Source organism: Pipistrellus hanaki (genome assembly GCF_964339955.1).
Source record: "Pipistrellus hanaki genome assembly, chromosome: 17".
Classification (NCBI taxonomy): domain Eukaryota; kingdom Metazoa; phylum Chordata; class Mammalia; order Chiroptera; family Vespertilionidae; genus Pipistrellus; species Pipistrellus hanaki.
Genome location: NC_140519.1, coordinates 10,403,960 through 10,423,309, shown reverse-complemented (window position 1 = coordinate 10,423,309; position 19,350 = coordinate 10,403,960). Strand labels below are relative to the sequence as shown.

At 46.9% G+C, this 19,350-nt stretch overlaps 1 protein-coding gene across 2 annotated transcripts in view; it reads right to left on the bottom strand.

Annotated features, from left to right (window-relative positions):
• ANXA13 (annexin A13) overlaps positions 1 to 19,350 on the bottom strand; it is a 41,990-nt gene that overhangs the window by 8,368 nt on the left and 14,272 nt on the right. The window contains exons 3-9 of one of the 2 annotated variants that reach the window (XM_084865040.1): positions 16,735 to 16,810; positions 10,686 to 10,780; positions 8,037 to 8,207; positions 5,520 to 5,553; positions 5,337 to 5,416; positions 3,254 to 3,322; positions 2,743 to 2,844 (exon numbers count right to left, since the gene is read on the bottom strand). In XM_084865040.1, coding sequence (XP_084721166.1) covers positions 2,743 to 2,844; positions 3,254 to 3,322; positions 5,337 to 5,416; positions 5,520 to 5,553; positions 8,037 to 8,207; positions 10,686 to 10,780; positions 16,735 to 16,810 — 627 coding nt within the window. The remainder of the gene's footprint in view (positions 1 to 2,742; positions 2,845 to 3,253; positions 3,323 to 5,336; positions 5,417 to 5,519; positions 5,554 to 8,036; positions 8,208 to 10,685; positions 10,781 to 16,734; positions 16,811 to 19,350) is intronic. The other variant, XM_084865041.1, reaches the window with a different exon arrangement.

Sequence of the window (19,350 nt, the reverse complement as noted above, 5' to 3'; positions counted from 1 at the left end):
TGCTAAGGCACCTCCAGGGGCTCCATGGAACACAAATGAAAATCACTTGATGGGCTCAAGCAACTGTGACTCTCCTTTTCAATGCCCAGCTTTTCACTTCCAGAAACATTTAATTCTTAGGGGGCTCTTTGGACAGAAACAGGTATTCTGATCTTAGTACAGAAACACATTGCGAGGGTCAATTCCAGACCAGCCTTAACGGCTTCTAGTTAGTCAAGTAGAGAGATTTTTAGAAAAATAGGGATTTAAACCAATTCCTCAAAATTGACAGTGAGCACACAGCGGAACCCTATAAAATGGCTTTGGCTACAGCAATGAAAGAGCTAGACTCTGGAACGGGCTTAGGACCACGTAAAGGGGAAGGGAGAAATGGCGAGGGCTTAGCGAGCCTGGGTGGGTATGTGCACAATCTATATTGAGCCCTGTTTGGGGTGCTTACTTTGGCTTTATCACTCCATGTATCTTTCATATTTGGTAGACAGAGGATCGTAATGACCCTGCATGATGCAGCAGAGTTGGGGGAACTTCTGTTGCTTGGGCTGGGGTTTCTGAGAGCATCTGTACTTAAGATCCAAGTTTAGAGGCAAAGGATAAAAACCGGAGTTTTTGTGCCAAAAATTACAATTCAATATTATGCCACAGAATGTGCTCCAGTGACCGGATGCTAGCATCTTGGTATGCTTAGCCAGAGACCATGAGGAATGTATGGAACCATGGTCTTTACGATCAGGGTTGAACGTAAGGGTGAAATCAAGGGTACAGGTCAAGATGAATTACGTTCCAGGAAGGTTTGTGGCAGAGATGACTAGGTGGCATTTTTGAACTGGTTTCATGTAAAGAACCAACAGATCAATAGACTGTCCTACTGTCCATTGAAGTTGAGGCTCTGGTTTTTTACATTGTTGGCTCACGTCAGGGGGCCTCCTCACAGTTTCTCATGTTCACTGAGCACCTATTGCATGCCAGGGACTAAGTGGTTTACTTGTGTTAATTCATTTAACTGTTACTAACGAAATGAAGTAGGTACTATTATTATCTCTACTTTATGGTTGGGGAAATTGAGGCACAGAACCCTTAATAACTTGCTAAGGTCATACAGCTGATAGCACAGAGCAGATTTCTTAAACTTGAATATGCATCAGAATCTGGAAAATTTATTACAATACAGACCCCAGAAAATCTGACTTAGTAGGGCAAGGGAGAATTCTTATTTTTAACAAGTTTTCAAGTAGGTTTGATGCTGATGTTTCAGGATTAATATTGGTAGAGAGTAGCCTTACTCAAGTACTTAGTAGTTTACACACACACACACACTCTCTCTCTCTCTCTCTCTCTCTCTCTCTCTCTCTCTCTCTCTCTCTCTCTCTAGCACATGTATGTGTCTTTATAGTCATTGGCAATGACAGCCATCTCAGAACCTCTATCCATGGCCCCAGTCGTGTGGGAAGAAGGTCGAGGTCACAGAGAAGGTTTTCAGCTCAGTCTGCACAGCTCCAGGCGCAGAGGCCCTGGGAGTGTGGGGTCAGCTGCCTTTGATCATGTCTCTGGGCACGATTTGAAAGCAGAGGGCCCGCCAGGCTTATATACAGTGACGATAAAATTCCGGAGCTTTATTGTCTTTCCATCTGCTGGCAACACATAGGAAACACTATTTCGAGTGAGGAGCAGCCAGCTCCAGCCGAGGTAGGAGCTCGGGCCGGGGAATCTTGGAGTTCTCGTCCACTTTCTGCTACCGACTCGCTGTGTGGTCCCTGATAAATTACAGATGACTCCTTACTCAAACAGCCTCTCCTTGTCCAGCGGTCATGGGCAACAATGGCTGCTCAGCCTACATTATAGCCGCGTTATTGTTGTGAAATTGAAATGAGATACAGGGCACAGAAGTGCTTTGAATAACTAAAAACACTCCACAAATATGAAATAGGAGACCAAGAAACTTCTGATACTCCCCAAGAGGCTTCTTGCAATTAGAGATCAGTATTTAGGGAAAGACTCTCTATTATGTGCCTAAAATACTAGTTAGCTACTTCACTTTTTTGGCTTAAATGTATCATTAGATTAAAGAGTTAATTGTATAAAAGTAATTTATGCACATTCCTTCAGGAGCGTTCCTCTGAGGTCTATCACATCCATCTTGGGAGTGGCAAGCACTTAAGTTAGAATGATAATAAGAGCAAGCGTCTGTGTGCTTACTGCTTGCCAGGTACCGTCCTGAGCCTTCTATGTTTGTCTTATTTAGCTCATGAATTAACCCCCTGAAGGTGTACTGGTGAGGATCATGGCTCCGGCTTTACAAATGAGGATGGAGAGGGTAGGTCCCATGCCAGCTGTAGATCCAGGATCTGAACCTGTTTGCTCCTGAACTTGACACTTCTCTGCTTTCCTAGCCTCCCTTCTAAAGCAGTGTTTCCCGAACGTGGCATGGCCTTTGGAGCTGGACGATTCTTTGCTGTAGGGACTGTCCTATGCATTGGTAAGATGTTTAGCAGCATCGTGGCCTTGACCCACTAGATGCACATGGTGTGACAACCCCAAATGTTTCTAGACATTATCAAATATCCCTGGGGGAAAGGTGGTGGTGGTGGTGGTGGGGGGGGCCTGGCCAAATGACCTCTGACTGAGAACCCCACTTGTAATACAACTCCCCAGGCCCCAGTCCCATATTTCAGATTGTGGCTTCTCTTAGGAATAATCTAAGACTGGTTCAATGTGAACTCCGTGCCCTGGTGCTCGGTCACTCACAATTTGGTAGGCTTGAAAGGTGGCCCGTAGCTGCTTGTAGCTCCTCTTGGCCAGGACTTCGTTGAAGGCAAGTTCGTCAGTGCCCCAGCGGCCCTCCCCTGCCTGCGGAGTCAAACACAAACATGTCATAAAAGCCTTTTGCAAAAAGACTGGGTAGACAGTGTTGGGACCAGGAAATGATAAAATATACTTTGAATAGAAGCCAATGATTGACTAAACACTTTAAATTTCTAACCCATGAGTATACGTCACTTAATGGTTTATCTTTGTTTATACCCCATCCCCCTCCTACCTGGTTACAAAATGGATGTGAGGTGGCTAACCCCCGCGTATAAGAATAGGAATAATTCCTTTAGGTTCGTGATGACTGTAAATATAAAATAATATTGTAAAGATCATAGGTATTTTCTGAGTAACTCCCATGTGCGCGAAATAAAGAAACGGTTGTTGGAAATGAGGCTGATACATGTTTAGAAAGATGTTGCCGAGACTGGCACGCCTGCCCACTTACATCATACAGCTCTTTGGCATCCTGGCCAGCTAGATCTTTGTCCACACCATCTCCTTCATCACGATTAGCCTAGAAAAATCGAACTTGTTATGAACTTGAGTTCCTGCCTGACCACAGAAAACAAAAAGGAGAACACGGGGTGGTTTCAGAGGGGGAGCCTGGGAGAGTCAGCCTGGCGAAGCGCTGCTCTTTGCTGCCATCTTTTGGGCACAACTGATAAACAGAGGAGTTTCAGGACAAGACTCCCTTCCTCTCTCCCTCCCTCCTTTTCCTTCCTTCCTTCCTCCCTCCCTCCTTTTCCTTCTTCCCTCCCTCCCTCCCTCCCTCCCTCCCTCCCTCCCTCCCTCCCTCCCTTCCTCCCTCCCTCCCTCCCTTCCTTCCTTCCTTCCCTACCTCCCTACCTCCCTACCTCTCTCTTTCTCTCTTTCTCTCTTTGTAGAAATCAGGCTACTCATAAACCCACTGACCTCTTAAGCAGGCTGAAAGCAACCTCACAATGTCCCCCAAAGTCAGTCTATTGGAAAGCTAACAGTCTTCCTGTCAAAATATTAAAGTTCGCCTCCTAGGGTCGCAGTCCTGAAGAACCCTGAAGGTTGGATATGGAAGGTCTTGAAGTCTAACGCTTTGTGGCAGGGAATTCTAAGATGACCCTAGTGGCCCTCACCCTTAGATAATCCCTTCCCCTCAACTGTGGGCGAGATGAGTGAACATAATGAGATATGCTGTGTTAACACGACAAAGGGAATGTTTACAGATGTGATTAAGATCCCTAATCAGTTGAGATCATCCAAAGGGATAGTGTTCCGGTGGGTCTGACCCCATCAGGTGAGTTCTTAAAAGGTCAGAGATGGAAGAAGTCAGAGAGATGAGCTCCTACAGGCCTGGAGAAAACAACTTTGAACTGTCTATGGGGGCACATGACAAGGACTGCAGGTGGCCTCTGGTTGACAGCTACCAAGAACACAGGGACATCAGTCCTACAGCCACAGGGAGCTGAAACCTGCCAACTTGCCAAGCTTCAGGAAGCATGGAAGAGGATCCAGGTCCTCAGATGAAATGATGGCCCTGGCCTGACACCAGGGTCTCAGTCTGGAGAGACCCTGAGCAACGGACTCTGCTAACCTTCACAGGATTCCTGACCCTCACATCCAGGGAGATGGTAGATCCGTGTTGTTTTCAGTTGCTGAGTTGTGGCGATGTGTTATACAGCAGGAGGACACGTATATACTTCCTACCACAGTCTGTCAATCCACATTGAGAGGGATGAGGAGAAGAAATGCACAGAACTCATAAGAGGGATATATCAATGAGATATAGATGCTGTCTGGCTGGAGGCCTGGCTGGGAGCTGCGTCCTTGCAGGGCCAACTCTGAAAGCCCCACTTTCTGGCCAAGCTCCCTGCAGTGGTTCTTCCAGAGAGACAGAGTTGTGTTGTGCAAAGGACCCTGCTTGGGGTCAGATGGTCTGGTTCTGGCTCCTGGGCTGGGTCTTACTCTGTGTAAACCTGGGCAGGTTACCCATCCTCTCTGAGCTTGTCTTTCCTCATTGACAAAAGGAGGTGGTGAGCTCAGGGAGATAACTCAGCAACTTTCAACCTTCTTCACCTCATGGCACATAAACCAATTTCTGAAACTATGCAGCATGCTGAAAAATATATATTTTTTGCCTATCTGACAAAAAAAAAGGTATAATTTTGATTCATTTACACCAGATGGCTCTGGTTGTGTTGGCTGTTGTCATTTTTTTATCTGACAATCTAAGGGAAAAGAGGTCAGTGCCCCTGACTGAATAGTCCAATATTGCATGTTTTAAAAGTTCTTACAGTGGACCCGTTGAAATACCTGAGATACTCATTAACAAAAAGGATTGTAAACTGCAAATGACTAGAGTATTATTGTGGGGAAAATCCCAATCGAATCATTTCACAATTGCATGATCTGACAGCCTGGGTTGATGATCCCTGGGTAACATTTTTAATAAAAGGAGATGTTTACTGAATACATGGCCTTTCCCCGTCATGGTACCATGTTGCCCAGGGCTGTTTCCCAACCTCACACAGCTGGGGAGACCTGCTCGCTCTTACCTGGAGCAGGGACACCAGAATTTTTTTGAAGTTTCCACTCGTATCATCTTTGACATCTGATTCTAGGCTCCTGTCAAACACTTTTGAAGAGGAAAAAAGGAAGGAAGAAGCAGAGGATTTAGTTTCCCATAGGCATTTTGAAAGGAACATTCTTTATCTGAACTCAGACAAAAGGTTACTTACACCTTTGGTAGGCCTCTTTGATGGCGATGATTTCCTAGCAAAGGTAGCAAAAAAAAAAAAAATCAAAAAAAAAAAATCAATACTCCGAGGTGGGTTAATGTATTAGATGCAGAGACACACACAGAGGGAAGAGTCCGGGACTGGTCTCTAGACTATGGGTCAGAGCCTAGGCCTGGAGCAGATCCCAGGAGGTATGAAGGGGCCCCTTCCATGCAAACATTTCAGACACACAAGTAACACATACGAACATTCTTCTTAGCTCTAGAAAGGGCTGTAGCTAAGCTAGTGCCTTTCATTACCTCCTCACCGCCCTTCACTCCTCCAGCCCCACCCAGGGAGCCGGTGTTGGAAGTTCAGTGCATATCTTTGCACATAATTTTCTTTGCCTTTGAATATAGATGTATGTGCTACTGGAAACATATAGAATCATTCTGTGTATGTGTTTTAAAAGTGGAAACTGAACATATTGTGCTTTAAGTTATTTTTTTTTTCACTCAATAATATATGTTGGAGACCCAGCTGTACTTACATAGTTACCCAATGTTTTTAAATGGGTATAAAAGGTTCCTTCCTGCGATAAACCGCGTTTGTTTGGCCAGCCTCCAGCCGGTGGACATTAAAGTTGTTTCTCATTGTTCCCTACTTCAAACAAGGCTTTATTCAGTAGGTGATTTGCTGTGTGCAGGAGTATGAGTTTGTGTACAGGGTGTGTCCTGGGACAGTTGCTTTGTATTTCAATGGCGCTGCCTCAGTTTACACTTGAGCCAGCGGTGTATAACTGGCATTTCTGCACAGTATCACCTGCAGGCTGTTTAAAATGCAAGTCAGCATGCAGTGACGGGTGGTGGTGGGGATAGGTAACAAGAGCAATGAGAAGCCTGGCTCCTGTGTTTTTGTGGGTGGGAGGGGAGGTAGAGGGGGCGGGGGACCACCTGTGTCTAAGCAGCTCCCTTCCGCTTCTCTCCTTCTCACCCACTACTTGGATCTGCCTGAACCCGGGGCCTCCTCTCTCTCTCTCTCTCTCTCTCTCTCTCTCTCTCTCTCTCTCTCTCTCTCTCTCTCTCTCTCTCTCTCTCTCTCTCTCTCTCTCTCCCCTCCCCTCCCCTCCCCTCCCCTCCCCTCCCCTCCCCTCCCCTCCCCTCCCCTCCCCTCCCCTCCCCTCCCCTCCCCTCCCCTCCCCTCCCCTCCCCTCCCCTCTCCTCTCCTCTCCTCTCCTCTCCTCTCCTCTCCTCTCTCTCCTTTCTTCTTTTTACTGTCAGACCTACATGATTGACAATAAGGCACTTTGCTTATTTTTTGAGACCAGGACCCGAAAGGAACTAGGCTGAGCGGGAACAGCATGTGGTCAAGTAGGATTAGGAAAATACTCATCAAAGTAACCTCCGGCCAAGGCAGGCTGCTGAGTGCCCTGATCCTGGACGCTCGAGGGGACTGTGGTGCTTCTGCAGAGGGGGAGACTGTGAGGAGGGAACGTCGTGTGACTGTTGGGCTGAACGGATGCCACTGCCTTTTGCTAACCCTCCTCTAAGGCACAGCTTTAAATGGAAACTCCCAGGAATGGAGGGTTTTCATTATCTCGTGGGAAGTAAGGAAGTCCAGGCAAGCTCCGGAGAGGGTTTTACAGCTGTGGCTTGGAGCATGGTGGCGCTTCTGGAACTCAGTCAGACAGCCCAGGTCCAGCAGAAGCCACCGGCTCAGGGTCGTGGGCACGCAAGTCTTAAGCGGCCTTTTTAGAGGCAGAGCACTGTTGCTTCCTGCTCCAACCACTGCTTCCGGTTCCTCCCCGAGGCCTCACGAATGTTGGGATTTTCTGGCCTTTTCTTGCTGGGCCTCCCCAGTTACTGATGGGTAGTTGTGGAAATGGGAGCGGGGGGCGTGGCGTGGGGGGGCTCCAAATAATGATTTTAGGTCCTCTTTACCCTTGTGACTTCTGGAACCTAAGATGAATGGGCTTCCCCGGGGTCTTAGCAAATGCCCGTTTCAGCTGCTGGAGTGTGCCATGTGCCCGGGGGGGCCAGGGAGAGGGCTGCAGAGGGAAGCACACAGAAACCTCCAGAGAGGTGGTGACAGCCCTGGGACCCCCCTGCACCACCCGCCTCTCTGCCTCCCTGTGGTCCTTCCTGTGCTCCCTGCTGGACGGGGGCCATGCACGGGGCGGCTGCCCACACACGCTGGGACTGCTAATCGCAGTATTCATTCCTGGAGATCTGCGAAGCCGGGCTGGGAGAGAGGAAGCAGAGCCTTTCCTGCTGCACATAAAACTGTGATTCTGTCTGGAAAAACAAAGGCTGCCCTGGTACAGCTTTTCTGGAAGGATCTATCATGTCAAGCCAGTGGCAGTCACCCCACGATTGACAGCCGGTGGACTGAAGAGGCATCGCTCCTGCACGGGCCAAGCGGACACGTTTCTGCCCAGAGACTTGCTCACCCAAGTGTCCCTTCTGCCTGCTGCCGCCATCTCCGAGGGGCGTGCGGATGCTCCCTCGGGCTGGGGCCGAGGGCTTGGCTGGGACTCACCTTGTTGGTTCTCGTGCACAGGACCTCGATGAGCATTGCCTCGTCCGTGCCCAGCCCCTTCATGGCCTTCTGCAGCTGCCGGGCATCGTACTCACTGGGCCGGTCCAGCAGCGCCAAGGCTGTCTTCTTGAAATGTCCACTCAGCTCACTCTCCAGCACCTCCTGCAGGTCCTGAGGGATGACATCGGGAGCCCGGGCATTGAATGGCCGGGGAGGAGAGGGGCGGGAGTATGCTCTCCCACCACAAGGCCTCGGGTCCACAAGAAACCTGCCGTGGCCACTCAAGGGGTGATGGAAACAGGCGCTCTATGGACACAGGTGACCTGCTCTGGGGGACAGTGGTCGCTCTGACGACCCATCCATTCCCCCCAGGACTGGCAGAGAGGCAGAGAGAAGATTCCCTGCGCGGATCTGGGGGCCCAAAAGGTGAATCACAATAACAAGCAGCATCTGCAGAATATTTTGGGAACTCACAGGGCTTTCTCATTGATCCCTAAGACGGCCCTGGCGGGGGGTGTATGAACATTACCCCCATTTACTGACCTCAAAACGATGAAGGACTTACCCTTAGACACTCAGCCAGCAAGGACTAAAATACAGGCTTGAAATTTCTAGGGGGAGCGGATCCTTGTCACCCAGATGGGAATGTTTGAGAGTGAAAAGGGGCACTGTGGATAATGTCAGGAGAAAAGAGGACTACACAGGGACCTTCTTGGGCAAACCGGATGGATGGTCACTCTGGTTTTCTTGTGAAATCCTTGAAGGAATACTTAGATGATGTCTGGATTATCAGATCAACTGTCACAGTATCACAGTACTTGTGTTCGAGTCACCCTTATTTTACTTAATAATGCCACATTTCCGTAACTTTTATTATAGTATATAGTTATAATTTTTCTGTATTATTAGTTATTGTCATTTCTCTCTTCCTGAGCCTCATCTATAAGTTAAACTTTAGCATAGATGTGTATGGATGGGAAAAAAACAGAATATATTAGGGTTTGGTACTATCTGCAGATTCAGACGGCCTCCGAGGGTCGTGGAATGTGCCCTCTGTGGCTGGGGCCACTGTATATAAAACTGCAGAAAAGAAATCCGGCTGCCTATTTTCACAAGCCACAGGCAAGAAAACAAATCCTTGTGTGTTTACATTCTGCTTGGACACGGAAGCCGGCTCAGGGTGCCTCAGCTCGAACCCTGGCTCTCCAGCTATCCAGCCATGTCACCTGCTTCCCTCTGAGCTCGCTGGCAGGGGGACTTCGGTCTGTTCATCTCTAATGTCTTCTAGCCGCACGATGCTGTGATTCTACATCACCTCTCCGGAGGTCTCGCTGTCTGGAATTGCAACGCTTTGTGCCAGAGCATGTGTGCTTTATCTTTACCAGAGCCCCCAGGCCCTCACTTCAAACCCACTTACTCCCATTTCACAGTAAAACTGGAGAAGCCCACATCGGACTTTCCATATTGCCATAGTGGGAATAGTCAGGGCACTTGCAGGCTGCTGCAGTTAGTGGGGCTGGCGTGGATGATAGCTCCACGTCATTCAGTCCCTTTAAATGCAGCCGAACTGCAGCGTCCTCAATGAATGACACTGACAAGCCTGAGTGTGAAGAGAGATGCAGAAAGACTGTAGAAGCACAGCCATCTGGGCCACCTGGTGTATCAATAAACAGCCGACTCATGGCGGCGGGTTCTCCAGGAGGGAGCTCTGGCCCACAGTCCTGGATCTGAGTCCTGGTTCTTTTTCTTACTTGCGAGTGATTTTGCATAAGTCATGTAAACGCATGAGCTCCACTCCTCCTCTCTGTCAAATGGGCACAGTCATGCCCAGCATAGCTCCCCTTTGCTGGCGTGTTGCTGGTATTATCCTGCTTGATTCTCCCAGAACCTGAGTAGGGAGGTAAGTTATCATTGTCCTTCTATGTGTGAGGAGACCAAGGACTAAAGAGTCCGCTGCCTGCCCAATGTCAAATTAGAAAAATCCATCTTTCCCTATGTCTGTTTATATGGAGTGATTAAACTATAAAGGTTTCATAACTGTGGATTAGAATACATTATAATAATTAGCACTCACTTTGTATATTGATCATTCTGATGACATTAAGAAAAGGTTAAATTGTGTTCATTATATAGTAATAAAAATATAATGCCTAATGCATACTTAATGATTTCTATACGTAACACCATCATCAACAACAAAATGAAATAAATGTTTTGGTGGCTTTTTTTAATTTTCTGTACCCATCACTTATGAAAGATATATCATTCTTGAAGACAGCCAAAATAAAAGAAGAATTCTTTGATAAAGACCCACTTGTGAAAACTGATTTTCAAATCACTGGCCTATCTGTAGGTTAATATGTGGAATTAGTCCAAATGAGTGGAGGAAATGGCAGAGAGATTAATAGAAAAATGAAGTCAATTTAAAAAAAAATAACGAGTTAGAAAATACTGGTTTTACGGGCCATTAAGTTAATGAGGCAATTTCAGTTTTTCTGAAGTCAATTCAAGTTTTAAATAGTTATTTCTTTTTCCTCTTGGGCTAATTCATGGAAGCTGTAAACACACTCTCTGCTGCCTGGGGAGCATCCAGGCCAGAGACATCAAGGCCAAGGCCGTATGCATGCTTGCATGGACCCTTGGACTCACCTTGCCATACATTGACTTGTACTTTTGCTTTATTTGTTGCCGCTCATTCGATGTTCTGCTTGATAAGATTTCAATGATGGTCGATTCATCAGTTCCTAAAGGGCAGGAGAGAGAAGCAAAGTAAATGTGAACAAGAAACATGATGGAGATTTATTGTAGTCAAGTGTGAGGGAGTCCGGGTCTTGGCCAGAGGCTGTGGTGGAACCCTTGTGCTTTAGCTTTAATGTCTTGTGGAGAATGGTATCCTTTTCACTCACTTGACAAATATCTGTGGAGGCCTTACACTGTATGAAGCACAGAGCTAGACATTGTGGTGGTAAAAGGAAGAAGTCTGTGGCCTACTCCTTATTTCACTCCTAGCTATATACTCAAGAGAAATGAAAACAAATGTCCTTGCAAAACATGTACACGAATGTTTATTGCATCATCATTCACAATAACCAAAAGATGGAAACAACCAGAATGTCCATCAGTGGACAGATGGATAAACAAAATGTGGTATAGTTATACAACGGAATCTTATTTAGCCAGGAAAAGGAATAAAGTACCAATACCAGATACAATATGAATGAGCGTTGAAAACATGGTGCTAACTGAAAGAAGCCAATCTCAGAAGACCATGTTAGATGATTCCATTCATGTGAAAATCCAGAATAGGAAAATCTATAGAGACAAAATGTAGGCTAGTGTCTGGGCTGTGTTGGGTAGGGGACGAAAGCTAAAGAGTGGATGAAAATGTTCTAACTTCAGCATGGTGATGGACCATTCACTTAGACTTAAGGATTAGTTTCCACTTTACAATTCTGGGGAGACCTAGCTTTTTTTTTTTATTTCAGTTAGAGAAACAGAACATTCTAGGATGAGCTCACTTGTAAAGGAAGTAGGGGTTAATTGCCTGCCTCATTCTGGTTCCGTTCCAGCACTGTTATTTATGTTGTTCCTCTTCGTTTCCTCCTGTAGCATCACCTACGTAATGTGTATCCAGTTACTTCCTCTGTGACTTTTTTTTTAAACTTCTGAGTGCCAGAAATCTCACCTCAAGAGGGATTTCTTTAAAAATCTCTCGAACCCACCCCTTTCTTTCCAGGTGCGCTGCTCTTGCCTGGGTCTAGGACACTCGTATCTCAAGCCTGGACCTTTACCGACCGTTGTCATTCCTGGAAAGAGCCTTCCTACCTCCCAGGGGGCCCCTTCGCTGTCTTGTGGCAACTGGGAATCTGGGGCTCCTCCCTGGCTTCCTGTTTTCCCTCACCCCACATCCAGTTAGTCACCACTAATACCTCAGTATTTCACCTCTCAGGGGCAGCCATGTCTTCCATCCCCACCTCTGTCACATTGCTCAGCAGAACTAATGACACCCACATGGGTTTCCTGCCTCACTCTCCCCTTTTCCAATCAGCATTCACTATCCCCAGAACAATCTTCCTAATGAGCAGGTCAGCCTGCTCATGCCTCTGCTTCACACCTTTCAATACAGGCCCCTTTAAATCCATAATGCAGTCGCAACTCTTCAGTGGGCATACGAAGCCTTTTGGATTAGTTCCTACTTGCCTGTCTAAGTCTTGCCCCTTCACCCACCTGCTCCCAAGCCTCTCTTCCATCAATTCTATGAATCACTTGCAGGTTCTAGTACAAGTATCACTTTCTCTCTCACCTCTGGGCTGTTCTTCTACCTGGAACATCTTTATCTTTGACCATCACGTTCACTCCTCCTCCTCCTTTAGGACTCAATTCACTGGCTCGCGTGGCCTGTTTTTCTCTGTCCTGTCTCTACCATGCCACTCTACAAGTTCCATGGAGTGGGGGGTTTTGCTCGCTGCTCAATTCACAGAGAAGCTCTAGGTATTTCCCAGAGGATTTGATGAGTGAACGAATGTTCAAATGCATGCATACATGAATGAATGAATGAATGAATGAATGAATGGAGAAGTTTGCACTGAATTAGACCGAACCTTGTCTTTGCTTTGGTGTTGACCTCATGTACTTCCCAGGTGGACTGTATGTAACAGGGACCAATGGGAAGCCCTCTACTCTGATGCCATAGTCAACCTATACCTGGATAATTCAGGAAAATGGAGTTAAAATCTAAAAAGTAATGTCATTTAGACTTTCCTTCCTGAGATGCTTTACAAAGAGAAATCAAAGAGCAAAGCAGGCCCGGGATGACTCAGTAACAGCCTGGAGGTGTGGGGAGGCGTGGAAATGACTAGATTTCCCTCAATCCCTTTGAGTCTGGGTCTCAGGTTTATCCTGGGAGCCGTTCCCACTACCCAAGAAGGGATTAACTGAACAGTGACCTCATCTTACATTTCACAATATGCGTGTCATCTAAGCAGTCTGTGCTGCCCAACAATTTCCTGTAAACATTTACAATGGTTTGAGGCACCGGGGCCAGTCCCCAGTGGTTCTGGGAAAGACTTTTAAAAATATGAGACAAGAAGGAACCTCAGCCCCGACTGTGCATGGGACACTGTCGAGTAATTACACAGCAGAGGTCAAGACGGGGTGACCAGCAGCGGGGAGGGCCTCCTGGCTTTTGCTTTCCCAGTAGTTTTCTGGGAAGATACCAAGCTGAGTTTCAGTGGGATGAAGGTCACTGGGTTTGAAGTGCCCTCCACTTCACACCAGGGGCCCTTGTGCCACATGAGTGAGCCCCGCAGTGAGCCAGAGGCAGCAGCTCAGCTTTCCCCTGCCGGCTCCAGATGCCAGCCACAGCCGGCCCCGCTGAGCCCGGGGCTGCAGCCCCATCTTTGGTGACCAAGGGCCAGTCCCTTCTGTTAACACCAGTGGGCACCCTAGCCGGTTTGGCTCAATGGATAGAGCATCGGCCTTCGGACCAAAGGGTCCTGGGTTTGATTCCGGTCAAGAGTCCATACTTTGGTTGCAGGCTCCTCCCTGGCCAGGGCACCGGTCAGGGCTCATGCAGGAGGCAGCCAATCAATGTGTTGCTCTCTCTCTTTCCCTATCTCTTCCACTCTCCCTAAAAATCAATGGAATGACAGCAACAACAACAAAAACACCAGCAGACTTTCCAATCCCTCCATTTCTCCTTTGGAAATGGAGGTGCAGGGAATGGAGCATGAATGAAGGAGGATTTTACCTGCCTGGGAGGGTCATTATTTTCTACTTGCTCACTGGATTAGTTTCTGACGCTGTATTAATTCCCACAAACTGGGGGGCTTAAAACAACAGCAGGGCCTCACTCCCCTCAGAAGCTCTGGAGGAGGCTGGCAAGCCTCGTGTTCCTTGGTTTGTATCTGCATCGCTGCCTGTCCTCCCTTGGCCTTCTCCCTGGGTCTTGTCTTCTGTCTCCTTTAAAGACACTTGTCAAAGGATTTAGGGACCACCCAGGTAGTCCAGAATGACCTCATCGCAAAATCCTTAATTACATATGCAAGGACCCTTTCCCAAATAAGGTCATATCACAGTTCCCAGGGGGACATGTTTTTTGGGGGAGGAGGGAATGGGCACCATTTGACCTGGTACACCCTCAGCAGAGGACCGCACAGGGGTGGGTCTCTTCGCTGCTCATACTAACCTAATTGCCTTTGTGTGGACTTTGGATCTGAATATTGTTGAAAAGGAGAAAATGAGCATATAGTGAGGGCCAGTGAGGGGCTGGGCCCTGTGCTGCCTGATTTATCCTCAGCACCTCCCTGTGTGGAGACAGTATTCACCTCATTTTGTAGACAAGACAACGAAGATCAGGGCACGAGGAAGTGGCAGAGCAGTAGCTCAAATCCAGGTCCAAAGTTCATCCCCACTCCTGGGGAAGGGGAAGAGCCTGGGCTCAGGGTCTCAAGGTCGGCTCCTTCGTGGTTTTCGCAGCATTGTTTCCTCCCTGTGGATTTCACATGGACTACACCTTGTGCCCCAAGGTGAGGTTCCAGGCCCTGCTGCATCAGCATCGCCAGGGTACTCACTGGAAATGGACAATCTCTGAAACCCCTCAGGTCCACCCAGTCAGCACCTGCATATTAACGAAGACTCAAAAACTGGGGACTACAGCATCTCTAGGGCAGCCTTCCTCTCTAAGATCCTGTTTCTGTTTCTGTGGGGGAGAATGGCAGACGTCTGTTTACGTTGGGGTCCATACACTGTCAGGATTAAGGCATTGTCTTCAGAAGGGTCCTGCAGGGATGTGGGCAGCAGAGGGACAGAGGCCTGTAAGGAAGGCCTGACAAAGAGCATCAGCATTGGGGGGACAGTCAGGGGCTGTTACCCCCAAGACGCAGACCAGTCACTACTTAGGAAAGGAGAGGAGAGACGCCAAAGAAACAAACAAGGAAACCTCTAAGTTTCATGTTGCTCTTTGAAAAAATCAGATATTATTTTGTGGAATAGCATTCTTATTATTTTGAATTGAGTAGGTGGTGAGTGGGTAGAAAGTGCACATGATCTTTTAAATTATGGGGCCTCTAGACCTGCTCTACTCAATGCAATGGATGCCTGTGGCTGTTGAGGACTTGAACTGTGGCTGGTCCAAGTTGAAATGTTCTGTGAGTATAGAATACATATCATGTTTTAAAGATATAATGTGAAAAAAGGGATGTCAAATATCTCATTAATGATTTTTTATATTGATAGCTGAAATACTTTTGATACAGTATTGAGTTACCTAAAATTTATAATTCAAATTAATTTCACCTTTTTTTTTCTTTTAAACTTTGGCTTCTTAAAAAATTTAAATGACTCACATGGCTCACCTTTGTGGTTGTTGGACACCAAGTCCCTGGACATTTAAATCCAGTCCTGACACGGATGGTATATTAATGAGATGGGAGCATGGTCTTGCTGACAACTTTTGTCAGTGATACAATTTTGCTTTGGCTTGTGCTTCTTAGTAAAGGTTGGAATGCTTCAACCAAACAATAGCTTTCCAAGATGGCCCTAGTTTCTGTTCACCCACCCTCATTTCATAACTCTTTGGCCTTGAGCAAGATCATTAACCTCAGAGCCTCGGCATTCTCATCTGTCACATTATTATAATACAACTTTACAGGGTTATTGGGAGGATTATACAAGATGATGGGCATGCAGTACACTGCTTGGCACTTGGCACTTAGAAGGTGCTCTACAACAGTGACCAACACAAGAGTGGTCCCACCTTGTGGCCACATCCAAACACATCCAAAAGGGGGGAGAGAACACTGCGTGACTGCCATTCAGTAGGTGTCCCACCTGTGCTTACTGAACTACACTTGCATGGTGGGCTGAGAATGCGGGGATTTATCTTTAACCACAGCTGAATCATTCCCACACCCACTTCAGCTCTTGGTTCCAACCCACATGCAGGTGTTAGGACCTCACTCAAGAGGCAGCAGGGAAGCACCTGTGGGGCTGGCTCAGCCACTCTGCAGAACTCAGGACTATAAACATCCTGTCCCTTCCAGGCAAATATATCTCCCAACAGTTGTTCAAATACAAGATTGGCCAGGTCTGGATTTAAGATAGGAGCAGCTCCCCTCTGCTGCACTCTCCTCTGATGCCCCAAATTAAGTGACCTGGTTAACATCCTTCATTTCCAGCTCTCTCTCTCTCTCTCTCTCTCTCTCTCTCTCTCTCTCTCTCTCTCTCCTCTCCTCCTCCTCCTCCTCCTCCTCCTCCTCCTCCTCTTCCTCCTCCCTCCATCTCTCTCTGTTTTATTTAAGAATACTTACTATGTAGAAATCTTTTCTACCACTTCCTTCCAGATCTTTTCCAACCTCAACTCCTTTGAGACCTCCCAACATTTCTTGGGCAATAAAGGGATACGAGGGGCTTAGATGACATTAACATTCATGAACTATACTTCTCCTGAATTTTCTTTCACCTCCAGGGCAAATTAAACTGTTATATTGAATCCTGAAAAGCAATAAGATCTGATTATAATTTTGGATTCTTTTATAGAGAACCTTACAAGTAATGAACTTGGATTAGCCTAGACTCTAGGCCCTAGAGGACACAAGTTAACTGGGAAGTCATCTTCCCGAAGCCATGGGAAAGTTGGACATGAGATCAAATTTAATCAACTTCAAAAGTAAATTAGCAAACAAAATACATTCCATACCCATTCCTTTGCAGGCTTTGTTCAGCTTTTTGGCATCTCGATTCGCATCAAAGCCCTGGTGACTTCTTTCTTTGGCCTGCAGGAAATAATTGAACAGGAGAGTGGACAATAATAGGCATTCTTAAATTATTTGTGGCCAAAATTGGTAGCTAATTAGAAGCGCAAGCAGGTATGCAAATGAGGGACCAGCTGCCACTTTACATGTGGATATATGTGGAAATCAGCTGGGGACACTCTGGCCTCAGAGGGATGGCTGGCACTTCTTGGGCCAGCTGGCCTTGGATAGCCATGGAGAATAGGTCCCTCTGTTCTCAGAGACAATCAGCCTGGCCAACTCTGTGCTGAGTGATTTTCATATCAACCCTACCTCTGTGTGACTGTCTCTGAAACAGAGGGTAATGCAGTGGGCCAACATCCTGCATGGTGGTTCCCCTTTTGCCATGAGACACAAGTATATCTAGGGAATAGGTGTTGCCACGTAGAAGCTGAGGATTCTAGGATCTTATTCCAGATCCACTTAGTGGCCTGAGAGTAAAGCTTTGCCATTCACACAAAGAAAGACAATATTTAGTTAAGCAGAGGTACCATATAGACCAGCCATAGCATAGTTACTGGTTTTCACTGCTTCTTGGGGAAAGTTCTGTGTATATACTAAGCTAACGTTTCTCACACTTCAGTCATTGGCATAATACATGCACTGATTTGTCCACAGCTCCTTAATTCTACATTATTATCTACATTATTATTTGCTTAATATTTTTGTTCCAACCGACCTCCTTTGTTTTTACTTAAAGCTATTTTAAGAAGGAAACTTCTATTAGCACTAAAATGCAAAACCAGGATCATTTGCCTAAATAAAAGATAAACATGAAAATAAATACATCTCTATAAAAATTTTTAAAGGTTAATTGCAGTTATGCAACTAGTATGATAGCTTTGAACACACCCTGCATTTCTCAGTGCTTTGTCTTTCCTCACAGAGACTCTCCTTGAGGAGTGTCACTGTTTCCCATCCTTCGGGGAAGGCCAGTTTAAGGGCTCCATCTACACCACCGATTCCCCTCTCCCTCCCTTCAGGTCCCATGGCTCCTGTTGGGAATGAATAGCACACACATAAGGCCCAGTGGTCACGTTGCATTTATCTGTCTGGCATCTCTAGTTTGCGTGGTCTCATTGGACTGTTGGTTGTAGGGCTTGGGGCCCATTGTCTTGCTCTTGGTTGGACACAAACCCTGTCACTCTGGCGTTGTGGCTGGTTCAGGAGTGGGTAATCCAAGCAGCATCAATTAGAGTCTTTCCCTCGGTTGCTATATAGATATTGAGAGAGATACGTCTGTCCCCAATGGGCTTGCTAAGCTAGAGAGTCTGGGTCTAGGGCTGTGGGCAGCCACACTGTCCACTACATGAAGGGAACATGAGTTCAGAATGAAGCAAAGCAGAGTAAAAATACGGAGGTTGGGAGGGGAGAGTGAGAGCGAGAGTGAGAGCGAGAGCGAGAGAGAGAGAGAGAGAGAGAGAGAGAGAGAGCGAGAGAGCGAGAGAGAGTAACATTGTATAAATCCTCAGGTACAGCACTGCCTCTGCCCTTGTACTTCCCAGTTTCATTTAGTAGCAAACTACCACTTTCTCTTAAGTTAATACAAGTTTCCATCCTTGCAATCAAAGGTGTCCTGAATAATATCCATGGAGTGGGGGAGGCCTGGTGTCTAGGCCTTGGTGAATGGAGAATCGTGCCATCCTAGAGCCAAAGGGATCTTCATGGCCACCTGGCGCCTCCCTGCCTTTAGATTGTAGGTGCTGGCCCATCCGGAAGTAGGTTTCGCCTACACAAGTCAGGAGGGACCTTCCATTTGTTCAGCACCTGCCAACCAGACGGCGTCTTCATTACAGACCTTTCTTCATTATTCACAGGGAAGAGTGGGCCTCAGTAATCTGCTTTACAGGTCAGGAGAGCTGTCTTCAGACAGGTTAGTGGTCGGCAAACTGCGGCTCTTTGGCTCCTTGAGTTTTTAGCAAAGGCCAGATTAGGAGTACCCTAATTAAGTTAATAACAATGTACCTACCTATATAGGTTAAGTTTAAAAATGTTGGCTCTAAAAAGAAATTTCAATTGTTGTACTGTTGATATTTGGCTCTGTTGACTAATGAGTTTGCCGACCACTGGGTTAGGGAGTTTGTCTGAGGTCTGCGGGTGCAGACTTGCACCCAGCTCAACGTGTCTCTTCAGGCCCATGTTCTTGGGCCCAGTGCGCCGTCCCGCCTCACACTCTGTGACCGGGGCCTTCATGTCCAGCAGAGGAGTGACATATCCCAGTTTCTTGTCTCAGGCTTCTCTGGGCTATAATATAAGAAAGTTACCTGGTGCTTCCCAGGACGTGTTGGCAGGACCAGCGACGTAATTTGTGGGGCTCAATGCAGAATGAAAATGTAAGGCTCCTTGCTCAGAAATGATTAAACATTTTAAGACAGTGACTACTGAGTGTGGAGCCCTGTGTAACTGCACAGGCTTCACACTTCCAAAGCCTGCCCTTCCTCTCCACATTCTCTTTCTTTTAAGACTTTTTATTGATTTTTCAGAGAGAGAGGAAGTGAGAGGGAAAGAGAAACATCAATGTG